General features: G+C 50.8%; 1 protein-coding gene across 7 annotated transcripts in view; it reads left to right on the top strand.

Moving 5' to 3' along the window:
• The window catches only part of Mgll (monoglyceride lipase), a 165,114-nt gene that overhangs the window by 138,201 nt on the left and 12,452 nt on the right, over positions 1 to 14,461 (top strand). For 6 of the 7 annotated variants that reach the window (XM_085690594.2, XM_048416524.3, XM_048416523.3 and 3 more), the window contains 3 exons: positions 4,841 to 4,977; positions 6,162 to 6,272; positions 11,050 to 11,133. In XM_085690594.2, coding sequence (XP_085546720.1) covers positions 4,841 to 4,977; positions 6,162 to 6,272; positions 11,050 to 11,133 — 332 coding nt within the window. The remainder of the gene's footprint in view (positions 1 to 4,840; positions 4,978 to 6,161; positions 6,273 to 11,049; positions 11,134 to 14,461) is intronic. The other variant, XM_048416525.3, reaches the window with a different exon arrangement.

Genomic DNA, 14,461 nt, shown 5'->3' with positions numbered 1-14,461 from the left:
GATGCCCGAGTAAGCACCTGATAAGGGTGGTGACTGTGGCTGTGGTTTCCTGCAGCCTGGTACGGTTTAAAGGCTAGCTCACCAGCAATTGATTACCTCTCCAATAACAGCCAGTCCTGGAAGGAGCAGGGCCGAGCCCTCCAGGATAAGCGAAGCCTGCACATTCATAAATGGTGACTGAAAGTGACAAGCATGGTTGGGTTGGGTGCAGCAGTTGCACCTGCGATCCCGGAGGATGGCTGAAGCTTGCAGCTCCGGCCAGGAGTTCTCACTGCAGCAGTGCAGAGCCTGCCCAGAGGGTCCTGCTCACAGGGCAGTTAAGGGACATACACCAGCCAGCCGAGTCTCTCTGGCAAGGGGTCATTATGGCTCTCTTCCTACAGTACTTTAAACATCCATCACGCTCCTGTCCTCTGTCAGGCCTGTGCAGACCCTGAGCAATGGATAGGTGGACAGTGTGTGTCCCCTCCTCTTAAGAGGGGTTACAGCAAATGCAGCCTCAAAGAGCTTAATTGCTAGCCTGGCTGTCAAAACCAATGGGCTGCCTGATCAGAGGGGCGGGGCAGGAAAGTGTGGGCCTGTCTCAGAACTGTGGGCAGGTGGCTTGGAATGTGCTGGCTAGCAGGCCTCAGGACAGTGGGAGCCTTCAGCAGAGCAAGAATGCTGAGCTGGAGTGTGAGGACTGTGTTCTGAAGCGAAGGGAGATGGGAGAGCACAGGAGCCCCCACTTTGAATCTGGTGGAGAAAAAGCGGAGACAGGCACAGGTAGCTTAGAGCAAGGAGCACATGTGTTCTCTCAACCCTGCAAGCCACATGAAGGTTGACTTGGTGCCTGGGATCCGTAACCAAAGGGTAGGGGAAGGTGGGATGGATGGAAGCACAAAGCTAAAGCCTGCCTTGTTTGGAGACCGGATGACCTAGAGGGATTGTGGGATGTGAGCTCTGCTGGATAAGGGCAGAGATAACACTCAGTGAGAGAGTAGCTCATGAACCCATCAGGGGAACCGAGTTGAAATCCAGAAGCAGTGTACATACTGAGTGTGGTGGTGCAGGCTTGCAGTCACAACTACTGGGGAGAATAAGGCAGGAGGACCCAGTTCAAGTCCGGCCTGGGCATCTTAGTGAGGAGTGTCTTAAGTGGTGGAGGAAGTATGGGGAGATGGCTCAGCAATTAGGAGCACTGGCTCCTCTTGCTGAGGACCTTGATTCTGTTCTCAGAACCACTCACAAGATGTGGCTCACAAGCATCTATAGCCACAGTCCCAGGTATCTGAAGCCCTCTTCTGGCCTCTACTGGCACCAGACACTTACCCAGGCAAATATTCATGTGTACAAATTAAAAATAATAATAAATTAAAATGTTTGAAAACATTCTAAAGGGGGTGGGGTGTTGGAGAGCTGGAAAGGTGACTTCTTGCAGAAGACCTGGGGTCATTCCTGCTGGGGGAGACTGCTTGTTTGTTTCTGGCTGCCTAGACCCAAAATAACCACACAAAAACTATATTATGTGCAATAATGTTTGGCCAATAGCTTAAGCATATTTCTGGCTAACTCTTAAATTTTAAATTAACTCATTTCTATTCATCTGTGTATCGCCATGTGGCTGTGGTTTAACTGCTAAAGTTCCTTCAGGTGCTTGTCTCCTGTAGGGCTACATGGCTTCTCACTGACTCTGCCTTCTTTCTCCCAGCATTCAGTTTAGTTTTCCTGCCTACCTTTATTCTGCTAAGCCACTGGCCAAAACAGATTTATTCATTAACCAATAAAATCAACACATAGACAGAAGGACTTCCCACACCATTTTCCCAGCACCCATGTCAGACAGTTCACAACTGCCTGTGACTCGAGCTTCAGGGGATCCAAGGCCTCTAACCTCTTCAGGTACCTGCATTTATATGCATATATCCATCAATCATTAGAATAAGTGGGACACTGAGGTGCGGGCTTGTAGGAGAGCATTTGCCTTGCCCAGCATGAGCCATGTCCTCCTGCGTTCATCTCTCAACACTGAAAACAAATAAATAAAATCCAAAAATAGGCTGGATTCAATTGGAACAGGAACTGTAACATCACAATTTAGGAAGTGAGAGAAGTCTCTCTCGTACCTTCCGCTAGAACGACTGAGAACTGGGTGTTGGGACTAAGAGTTGTTGATTGTCCCGTATACAGCATTGCATTTATGGAAAAGCTGCTGAGCTGCTGGGCTTCACGTGGGTGGCTTCATGTGCATACCAGGAATACCAACCCAAACAGAGGAAAGATGAAAGACCTCAAGGCTCAAGGCCCTGTCTGCAGGCCAAGGGTGTGGATGTCATGACCCAGACTTCCCAGCTGTTAAAATCTGTAACTTACTTTTGAGTGACTCAACCATCTTTTATTTACAAGTTTTTGCCTCGGCTTCTTTTCCTGTTGCAGTGACAAAACACTCCGAAAACAAAACAAAACAAAATCAGCTTAAGGACGAAGGGCTTTCTTTGAGCTCACGATTCAAGGTGACCGTTCCTTCTGTGGGGGAGGCAAGGAGAGCAGGAAGCTGAAGCAGCTGGCCACATCACGTCTGCAGCCAGAGGCTGAGAGCAGTGGACACAGCCATCTACTGCTCAGCTTGCTTTCTCTGCAGTCCAAGGATCCCAGGCTAGGGACCATCTCACCCACAGTTAAGATGAGTCTTCCCACCTCAATGAATTCACATTCATTGACAACCAAGACAACCCCCCACAGCCACATCGGAGGCCCATCTGCAAAGTGATTCTACATTCAGCCAAACTGACATCACTGTTAATCATCACATGTATACAGACAGAAAGTAAAATGGCAACAAGTTTGGGGTAAAGATTGTAGGAATTCAGATATATATGGAAATATTCTTCCAAAATTTTTATGTATTTGAAAATTTTCTGACAGAAAAGTTGAGGGAAAAGTTGGGTAGGGACTTGAAAGCATGGCTACTTCATGGAGCTTCAGGTGGGTTTCTTGTGCTCTGCCTGTGTAGGAGGAGGCTGTAGACCAGGCTCACATCTGCAGAGGATTGCAAAGAGGCAGAAATACTAACATTTAGGGGAAGATGGGTGAATGGGTGGAAGATGGGGTAGCTGGGAGGAGCCCGCCCTGTGTTCCCAGCTTTATGTGGCTTCGATTTGTGAATCACGAGACTGATCTTTTGACGGGCAACTCTTTGCCTTAAAAATGAATGTGTGAATGAATGAAGCATGTTGTCTAAGGAATGGACATAGAAAACACAGCAAAGAATGAACTTGGAGGTTCATGCCTCTATCTCCAGATGCTCGGGAGGTCAAGAGAGGAAAATCACATGTTCAAAGACTGCTTAGTCTACAGAGTGGGTAAGGGAGGCAGAGGGGCAGCTCAGAGATTGAGAGCACTTGCTGCTCTTGTAGAGGACCTGGGTTCTTTTCCCAGCACCCATGTTGGACAGCTCACAGCTGCCTGGAACTCCAGGATAATTTGATGCCCTCTTCTGAACTCTAAAGGCACGTACGTGCATATAAGTGCACACTCCCTACACACACACACACACACACACACACACACAATCAAAAATAAATAAAATCTTTGTAAAATAACAAGCACTCCTTTTTCCAGAAATTCAGGGCAAAGGTATGGGCTCTCCTGGGGCCTTCCTCCTCAGCTTGCGGGCACCATCTTGCTGTCATGGTTTTTCCTCTGTGTGTGGACATCCACATTTCCTCCTCTTAAGAGAACATGGTTTACATCAGGTCACATCATCTTAACTTGATCACCTTTCAAAGTCCTCACCTGCAAACGTAGGACTTCAGCAAAGGGAGGAAGGCATGATGAAGGCTGTACAAAGGCCCTTGGGAAGATGGCAGTGCCCTAGTGGTAAACAGTAGACTCAAAATGCTGTGAACACCCTCAGTGCCACTGAGCTGGTTAGAAATGGTTGGTGTGGTACAATTTTTGTGACACACATTTACCCCAAATGTAATAAATTTTAAAGAAGGGACACCCTAGACAGGCATGAGACTTGGGAGCTTTCCTCTGGAGGTGGTAAGACACATTGGCTGGAAAGCGGCTGGGAGAGTAGGGGGACATCAGTGTCAAAGAGGGGTCTGACCACAGCAGAGTCTCTGAGTTGGTTCTAGGCTTGGTAGCCTCTCACCACTTGTGCTGTGGAAAGAGTGATTTTGCCCCACAGTTGCAAAGTCCCTTTGAAGAGATGACCCAGGCTCTGTGAGCAACACTGCCAGCTCCTGGCAGCCTGGTGCAGCCACAGCCTCCTGCGCAGGTGCCTTATCTAGAAGCTGGTCCATCTTACAGTTTCCAGACTTTCCCCACAGCTGCCAGCCGCCATTTCTCTAGCAACTGATGCCCTTCGCAACCAGGAGGGAAAGTGCAGAGACCCTAAGCAGAGGAGAAAGGGGAGAGCTGTACAGACAGGTTGGCACACCCCAGAGGGAGAAGATGGGGCCTACCTTTATTGCTGCTTTGTTGAGAGCCTTGGCAAGCACCCTTGACCATCTTGTTTGATTTGATGTGTGATCTCCTGATGAAAGGAGAGGAGACAGAACACACTTGGTCAAAGGCCACCAGTGAGACACAACTCTAAGGGCCAAGGAGCTGGGGATGCAGGAATAGCTGAGCCACATTAAGGCTTACTCTGTGTGCCTCCCGCCCCTTCTTTCTTCCTTGGAAAACTGCCTCCAAGGAAGGGTGTTGGCTGGTGTTTCTAGCAGTGTGCTAGGAGGCAAGTTCCTTAAGCCTCTATGCTTACAGGAGAGGAGTGATTAGGCCGGGTTAAATGTGATGCGCTGGCGGTATTTGAGGGTGGGACTAAAACTATCTTCCCATTTTTTTTTTCCAGTTGGTCATGGGCAGAGTGAAGGAGAGAGGATGGTGGTGTCGGACTTCCAGGTTTTTGTCAGAGATGTGCTGCAGCACGTAGACACCGTTCAGAAGGACCATCCTGGGGTCCCTGTCTTCCTCCTGGGCCACTCTATGGTAAGCAGGTCAGAGAGAAGTTCAAAGCAAGCCTGGTCCCTTCCTGCCCCTCTAGCCTCTGCCCGGATGGGACGTCCTTTCCACAGACCCTATCTGTGGAGTCCCCTGCACCCCCAGCACTTAGAAGCTGAACTAGCTCCTGGAGGTCCTTCCTCATGCTCAGGGCTGAACAGATGACAGTGAGCAGGAACATCCCATGAAGCAGTCCCGAAAGCAGTTTGAGTCCCTTTCCCTTGGAGATCTCTGAGCTCAGAGAACCAAGCTTAATCTCAGAGGACACCCCTGCAGCAGCCCCTAGGCCATCCCTTCCCGTAGGAAAGCTGGCAGCAGGGGGCTGAGAACTGCTGAGACCCAGAGGACTACTCTGCAGGGCACCTCTTCACTGCCTGCCTGGCCCCTGTAAATGTTGGAGATTACAAGTCTTGCTGTCAGTTTCCTCTGGGCTTCATGGGCTTCAGACAAACAAAACTGCCTCTGCTGCTTCCTCCTCTTTCTTCTCCATCCACATCCACTCAGGACTGGATATTCTTCCTGGAACTTGAGTTTGGAAATCATTACTGAACACACACACACACACATCCATCTATTACTATAACTGGACTCCCCCCTAAAGAAAGGAAACAACGCATTTGAAGCTTGTCAGAAGAGATGAACTGTGGGTCTGCTAGCTTTGGGCTTGAGACTAGAAAACAATGCATTGTACACTTGTGACCCACAAGCAGGGAACCTTCTTTGCATCTGTCTGAAATGTTTAGCTTTGGAAAACCCAGAGAAGAGAAATGTGCACTCAAACCCTACAGAGTCAGGCATGGTGGCTCACTCCCATAATCCTAGCACTCTGGAGACTGAGGTAGGAGAATGGTCATGAGTCTCTGTGTGTCCTGGGCTATAGAGTAAGACTCTGTCTCAAAAAAAATAAAATAGGGAAAGGGGATAGGGCAAAAAGAGAGAAGGAGGGGGAGGAAGAGAGGGAGGGGGAAAAGCGGGAGGGAGAGAGGAAGGGAGGGAAGGAAAGAGAGAAGCAGGAAGGAAGAGGAAGAAAGAAGGAAGGAGTGATCTGCCTGCCAGTGTATGGAGTCTGCTCCAGGTCCACACTCATGCTCTTGGCCAGCATGGAAGCAGGTGGGGGAGTCGGGGTCACGTTGGTTAGAAGCTAGTGCCACTCTATCCGTTTTGCCTTGCAGGGCGGTGCCATCTCCATCCTGGCAGCTGCAGAGAGACCAACCCACTTCTCTGGCATGGTCCTGATCTCCCCTCTGGTTCTTGCCAGTCCAGAATCTGCATCAACTTTCAAGGTAAGAGGGCACTGCAGTCTGTAGGGACCCAGAAGCTTCTTGAGCATGATGCAGCCCCTTATAGCTGGAGTCTGTGTCAAAGGGTTCATTGTTGTTCCTGAACTTCAGACATTATTGTGATGGATTGACGTCAGACAGTCACCAGGGCTTAAGTTGAAGTCAGGTATGTCTTTCCCCTCAATACAAAAGAAAAGGCTTCCTGTGTGTGCGTGTTGTGCTGGCCAAAGTTAAGAGAAGGAAAGGTCACAGTTGTTCTCGAGCTGGCGGAGTCACGTTTGCTGACAAGTCCCACGCAAGTGGGAGCTTCTGTACCCGAACGTTTGCCAACCTCAGCAGAAAGCGAACTCGGAGTGGAGCCGCAGCTGTGGATCCTGTGCCCGGCTGCTCCGTTCCATCTCTGAGCTCTTTCTGCCTCGACCCTGGTGAACGGATGCATCGTTTTGGATTGTGGGTATAACGGGCTGAATGATCAGTGTTGGCTGCTGTTGCTAGAGCTTTGACCCCTTCTGACAAGGTTAACGAGGCAAGGAGACACCTAGAACTGAATCTACCCCCCCCCCAAGAAAGGAGCCAAAGCCAGTCGCGCTGAGGGACTGCAGATGTGGCCTCAGTGCAGATCTGTCCTTAGGAGACGCACCTAAGGAGTACCCCAGCCCTGGCAGAGGCTGCTGTGGCTTGGGCAGGCTCTCAGGATGCTTGGAGGGGAGTGAAGGTGAGGTGATGTGTCCTGGGTCCAGGTGCCCTGGGCAGCCTATATTCTCACCACCAAATGATGACAGGAGGTTATTTCAATACCAGTATGGCTTCTTGTTCAACTGTCTCTTGGGACCCAGTCAGTGGAAGCTGGTACTTGTCTGTCTTCCCAGGCAGCGCAGTGGCATCATGGAAAGGGACAAAGGCTATGATCTTCTTCACATCTGCCCTGGTGGCTGTGGTTTTATGGGGCAAGGCCAAGTTAGTCCGAGGCACTGTTCCAACTAGAGTAAGACAGAGGTGAGAGGGAAGGCTCTCCCATGTTCTGATGACTTCATTCTGGAGGCCTGTGCACCAAGGAGTCTCCAACTGTGTCAGGAGTTGCCAAGTGGAACTGTGTGTTCACCCCCACAGTCCCAGACTGGGGAAGAGGCAAGACCCGTGTGCTAGGGGTGGGGACACTGAGGCTTGGGAGGGGGTAGTTAGCCAGGGTTAGCTAGTGGTAGATCCCTGTGGGGCTGCCCCCCACAGAGAAGAAAATGGATGTTTCCCCCTTAGAGACAATCCACAGAGCCTTTTAGATAAAGTGCACCACAGCAGCTGTGCCCAGAGGAGGGCCGCCAAGGTTTCCTCCCAGGGTCCCTTAGGGCTCCGTCTAGAACCAGCAGTGGCCGCACTTCTGAGCTGGTGACCTTTCAGGCTTGGTACTAATAGATCACCTTGTCAAATCAGGAGCCGGGGTCTCTAGGGGGACACAGGTCTCCTCTGATTTACCAAGACAAATTAGATTTCCCCTGGCCTGTCAAGGGCCAACCCCACCCATGTCTTTTGCTGCCTCCAGGCTTCAGCCAGTGTTGTCTTGGACTGGCACAAAGTGTGATTTCCGGTTCACCTTCTTGGGTCATTCGGCTGCTCTCCACACACAGTCTTCTCCTCAGACAGGCTCCCTGAGAGGGGTTTACCACATTTTTTTTCCTCAGTGTAATTTTAAATATTGAAGAATAATTCAGAGTTCAAATACTAAAAGATGGGAAAAGGTACGGAGGAAAAGCCTGCCTCAGGGAGCGAGCAGCAGTCATGCTGACAGAGCTCACTTAGGAGATACAGTTGGTGTGCACATGCGTCGTTTGTTCTGGCTGCAGATGGGGGCTTGTTCCACATATCTTGGGGAATATTATTACATGTTCCTTTGGTTGGTCTGCTTGTTCTTTGAGGGGTTTGGTTTGGTTTTGTCATTTTTATTATATGTCTTGGTGGTCTTTCTTCATCAAAATCTGAACGGGTCTTGCACAGGAACAGATCCTGGCTCAGAGCTCCCCGAAAAGCAAACATCGCCCCCCCCCATTTCTAGTTCTTTGCTCCCGTGAGCCTCACAGATGGACTGTGCTCTGGGAAATGAAATGGAGGTGGGGTTCACAGGAAGGGGATTCTGAGGGGTGGAGGAGGTGAGGACTCAGAGTTGAAGGGTGGGGACGGAGGGGGAGTGGAACCCACCTGTCCTGTGAATAGCCCCAGAGCCAAATGGATCCTGAGCTCACTTAATGGCACTGGCATGCAGCTTGATGGTGGGCACTGGCCTCTGGTGAGTGAATGTGGGACCCGCACAGTGGAACCCAACACAGGAAGAGAAATCCTGGGTCCTCAGACTGCATCGTCCAGCCAGTGCTAGCCTAACCTCAGCTGGTTCCAGAACACATCTGTCTTCCGTCTTCGTATGCATGTGGGTGTGCGAAGGTGACCAGCTTCACCCCTGGGCTGGGAGGGTGCCCAGTTACCACCATCTGCTTTTCCCACTGAGGCTCTGTTCGGACAAGCTGGGATATATTTAGCCTGAGGAAGAGACTGGGGACAAAGACAGCAGCGCCCAGCCCAGCGCTCTCTGCTGAGGAAGTGGTTTCACAGGGAAAACGGCAGCAGCAGAAATTTAGAGACCAAAATTGCAGAGAACAAGTTTGAGCCGCTGCCTGGCTGTCGCCTCAGTCTTGTGTGTCTTCTAGAATCTCTGCTTCTTCTAGGAGCCTCAAGGAAAGCAAAACTCTTAGGCAGGACTGGGCTGGGGCTGCCAGGACTGTCATCAGTGGGAACCATGTCCCTGCCTGAGGTTCCTGGAGTTCAGAGCAGGGCTCTGCAGGGTCCCTAGCCAAAGTATGGAAAGGGGCTATCTCCAGGAGCCCCTGTCTCTTGCAGGGACAGGGGGGTGACTCCTAATTCACAGGAGAGGAAGTGAGGCCATTGTCTTCCTCAAGGTCAGCTTGATTGCTACTGAGCCAGGGATCCAGCCCCCTTTCACACTAAACCCTGACCTCGGTCATCTTCCTGTGACTGGATCCTACTTCCCATCTGAACACGCCAAGCCTATTTTTGGCAGTGGACTCCATCCAGTGAGCTGGAAGGAGTATGGAGTTGAGAGGGGATGGGATGGGGCTGGAGGTGAGTGGCCTGGCGTGGGGCCAGTGGGGCAGCCACCATAAGCTCTCGGTGTGACTACCCCTCTCCACCCTGGAGTCATCAGCGTGTGCTCTGAGTCCCTGGAAAAACATGGGATGTTTACATTTCTATTGCACGATTGCCTGGAGAACTGCATTCCTGCCCAGAACGACCTGAAGCGACCCTAGGAAGCCTTACCAGATCACAGATGTGCCATCCCGTGGCCTCCTGAATGCAGTACAGCTTTCGGGAACCACGTCAGAACAAAGGGGCTGTAATTACTTCTCCCAGCAAGTTCTTCACAGGCAGAAGCTTAAAAATGATCGCAGGAGCCGTTTAAGACCTTTGGATCAATAAAGGCATTTATGCATGTCTCTGCTGTTTACAGTGATGGGCACTGCAGTTGATTCAGAGCTGTCCCCAGGGTGTGACAGGGACTCAGGACACCCTCTGCTCCAGGCCTTGCTCATCAGGAGAGCAGCCTGTCATGGGAGTGGAGTTTCTGTTTATAGGGGCTGCCATCATGACCCGCAGCTCAGCCACAGAGCTAGTCGTGGGAGCGCATACCTGCCATCCCAATTCTCCAAAAGTGGAGACAAAGATTAGTGAGTTCAAGGCTAGCCTGAGCTATCCCGTGAGCACAAAAAAAGAGCACAAAAGTTGCAGGTCACACACATCTCCAGAGTCTCCACTAGGGGTGCTGTTTGCTTCTCATTCAATTGAAAAGCAAGGACCAAGGGTCAAGCTCTGCAGGGGTCAGTCTTCAGAAACACCCCAAGAATCCTTAAGGTGGCCTTTACTGACCCCATTTGACAAGTGAAGAAACCATGTGATCTAGACATCACCCCTCCTGGAGCTTACCCAAAGGAATCCAAGTTGGCTTATCACAGAGACATCTGCACACCCAGGTTTGCCACTGCAGTAGTCGGTGGCCAAGTTACGGAACCAGCCTGGATGCCCATCACCAGATGACTAGGTAAAGGAAATGTGGTCTGTTCACACAACGGAGTTCTACTCGGCCCCAAAGAACAAAATTATGTCACTCACAGGAAAGTGGATGGGCCTGGAAATCATTATGTAAAATGAAATAAACCAGACCCAGAAAGACAAATGTCACATTTCCGCTCATATACAAGACCTGCATCATACGCACACAACCACACATATTCACTTATCCGCATACTCACATATATGCATATACTTGTACATAGCACATGCATACACATGCAACACATGCACATACGTGTATGCACATAGGCATATATACATATACACAGGGATGTATGTACCACACATCCACGTATATATGCAGACACACATAATGTGAAAAAGGGTACTATTGAGGAAAAGAAATGAGTTCAGTAATAATAAATAAATAAGGGAATTTGGGAGCAGGAGAGAAAATGGGGTAAATAAGGGCAAAATACATGGTCTACCTGAATGAAATGTCTACAAAACCCAGCAGGTTTTATAATGACTATATGCTAACATATGCTAATAAAAGCTGTTAAAGAGAGTTTCTCAAAGATTCAGCCTCAGAGTTTACCCCCAAGTTGACTAACCTGGGTCCAGCTTGCCTGTTGGGATTGTGGGGAAGGCAGGCAGCTCACAGTCTCCTCTTCCTGAGCTGGGCCCACGGCTGTCTCCATGCCTGCAGGACAACTTGAAGTACCTGAAGAGCCCTATTGAAAAGGCAACTGAAGTGACGACCACTTGGATACCATATGCATTCCACCTGTGGGTGAGCACAACCCCACCCTCCACCTCCTGGGGAAATCAGGAGCAGGGCTGGCTCTGTAGCCACGGCTTATGGATGTGATCACAGCTGCTTTCCAGGAGCCATCTAGCAACCTTGACTCCTCGTTCCCCAGGTTGTGGGATCTGCTGTGGTGCCGCCTTTCTCTCTGCCTCCTCGGATATGGGCCCCTGTCTGCCGCTCAGCCCTCTTGTCCTTCATCCCGTCAGCTCCCTCCACTGCAGAGGCCTTCCTCCCCACATCCCCCATCCCTGCTGTGCAGTCTTACGAACAGTGGGGAAGGGCCTCCAGTGGATGCTTGGTGCCCTGTGTCTCAGGAACAGCCCTCTGCCTGCCTTGATTTCTTGGTGGAAGCAGCTGCTAATGTACCTAATCTCTCTATGCCCTGTGGTGGTTGTTGTCCAAAGGCATTCTCCCCTCTGAAATGGGTCCCATTAGAAGCCTTGTGTAGAACTTCCTCCACATGTTAGAAAGTTGGTGACCAGCACTGGGCAAGCATCAGCCTGCCCAGCAGAAGGGACTGGAATGTGACTTCTACTCCGCCTGTGTGCTGGGGTCAGTGAGGTTTCAGGAGATTCAGGCGGGATTTTCTGGGCCATACCTGGGACCAGATATATGACCGGAGGTCAAAGATCTTGGGGTGGCCTGGGTATCTGTGGACCCTGGTCCTCAGACATCACTGCCTTTTGTTTCTTTTCCTGTTGCTGTGATTTTTTTTTAAAAAAAACAACAACAACAACAACAACAACAAAACTATCCTGACTAAAGCAACTTAAGGGAGAAGGGGTTTATTTAGCGCTCAGCTCCAGGTTACAGTCCATTATGGTGGCAAAGACACAGCAGTAGAGGTCAAGGGAGCTGGTTACACTGCATCTGTAGTCAAGAAGCAGAGAGCGTCAAGGGAAGCTTGCTTGCTAGTGCTCAGCTCCTTTTCCATTTTAAGCAGCCCCTGGATCCTAGAAAAGTCCCGCCCACAGAAGGCAGGTCTTTCATCTTAATTATAACAACCAAGACAGTCCCTATCAGACACCCCCAGGGGCTATAACAATGAAGACAATTCCTATCAGACACACCCAGGGCTGTCTCATAGATGATTCTAGATGCTGTCAAATTGACAACGAATAAATACTGTCACATCACCACACATGCGAACCCCTCTTTCGTAGTTTTATCTTCCATCCTTGTCCAGGAATGGGGCATCTGCCCCGGGCATCGCCATTCTCTTTCCAGGGTTGGCTCGTACTCAGATCTCCCACAGCCGCCAATATACTGAGACACTTCTGTTCTCTGGGTGGCATCCCGTGGGGCAGACCCTGACAAAAGGCTGCATCCCTGCAGGCTATGGCCCTCATCCATGTCTGTGAGTGGGCAGCCAGTCCTGTTGCTAGGACACCAGCATCTTCATCTATACAGCCAGCACTGGACATTCATTGTTAGGAGTTGGTGCTTAGGTGGTGTACTCCCCCATCCTGAGGGCTAGCACAGTAACTCCAGGGGGCAGGAGCGACTGCGTTGGAGCGGCCACTATGGCATCACCTCCCCCATACAGGCTGAGGCCAGGCCCGGTGTGTTCCCACCACATCTCCCCACTGGGCTTTAGGCTGCTGGGGAAAGAAAATTACTGTCAGGACACAGCCTCTATATTGGGAAGGGAGGGGAGGCCACAGTCCACTGTTCATCTCTGTGGGGGGACAGCCTGCTTTAAAGCAACACACCTCAGGAGGTAGTGACCTCCCCCTCAACCCCTCAGCTTTCCCAAGAAGCTTCCTTTAGCTGCCCAAATGTTCCCCACAAATGGAGGAAGAAGACTGCTGGCTAGCAAGAGGAGGCAAGCGATGTTTTCATTGTAATTCTCCCCTGGAGGCAGATTGCCTGACACCAGAGCCCCTCTCCGCAGCCCCTTGTGGAACTAGACATGGCTCCAGCCATCCCAGTCCTTGTCTCCATCTTGAACGTCCCTGTCTGCTGGAGAGCCTTGGGTGGAGGCCTCAGTACCTCGAGGCGTCCTGCTTCGGTTTAGGAGGGGCCGCAGCAGATTGCCCTGTCTGCTCAATGAGCAATACTGAACAGGACCGGCAGCTCTGTGCCCAGGGCTACATGGAACCAGGTAACATGGCAGCAAGAGAGGGCTCTGGTGATGGAGCTGTTGAAAGGGAAGAGGCACCGTGTGGTTTTCCTGTTTCAGGCCAGTGCTAAGGCCGTCTCCGCCCCTCTGATTGGCTGTCCCTCTTTCCTGGTCCTCTCTCCCGTCTCCCGTGAATGCGACTAAGAGCACTAATCTGTACCATACATAAACAGTCAACCACTGCAACCATGAACGCTCCCTGTGGTGACACGGTGGACGGTCAAGCGATCTATCAATTGATCCATCCATCCTGCAGGAAGGATTTTGCAGTGGGTAGCCAGCTGTTCCCTGGCTTGTGGCTGTGGCAAAAAGTCATTTGGATCAAGCAGAAGGGGACAGTGCTTGGGATAGTGGTATAAGCACACCTGTCTTCCCGTAGCCCGGGACCTTGCTGCAACCTCTGAGAATATCAGGGATAGAGGGGACCAGCCATCAGCCCTCACATGGATTCGGGGAGCTGGGATGGAAGTCGTGGAGAACAACAAAGTGTCTGGAAGTCAGTTCTATGAAACCTGATGGTAGTGTGAAGATTTCCCCATAGCAATGCTGCTACCAGACTTCGGTGCTCAAGGAGGCTGTGGCCCTGGACACCCCTTTGCTGTAGTCTGAGTCCAGTGAAGGCCACGGGGCTGCAGCCCACAGCTTCCTTGCACTTACTGACTGTTTTCACTTTGTCCTTAGATTTTGTAACTTTTGAAAGCACAGCTCCCAACTCCAGAACTTGGGCTCCCAAAAAAGCCCCTGCTTCTTGTATTTTACAGATGTTTCCTCCAAGTGTTTGTCAGCATTTCCAGATTCTAATCCCTTTTCTTTCAGCACAAGTGCTGAGCTGCTGCATAAAACCCATCTTTTACACACACACACACACACACACACACACACACACACTCAACTCTTCCACCCCAGATGGCTTCACAGAGTGAAACCTATTAACACCCAACACAGGGTGTACCGTGGAGTCCTCTTGTGTCTACACTGAACTGTCCAGCACTGGAGCCCAGGGCTCTGGCACCCTGACACAGTAGTAGCAGCAGCAGTCAACACCAGTGAGCTTTGTTTGCCTGGATGCCAAGGTTCATTCAGAGTGCATTGAGCTAAGATATTCTCAGAGGTAGGAGTTGGCAATGCCCTCTACGGACAGGCAAGATAGGGTGTTCAGAGCACACTCCAGCACAGTGTCCTTTATGG

Source organism: Myodes glareolus, chromosome 6, assembly GCF_982192425.1.
Source record: "Myodes glareolus chromosome 6, mMyoGla1.1, whole genome shotgun sequence".
Lineage (NCBI taxonomy): Eukaryota > Metazoa > Chordata > Mammalia > Rodentia > Cricetidae > Myodes > Myodes glareolus.
This window is presented reverse-complemented; position numbering and strand designations above follow the sequence as displayed.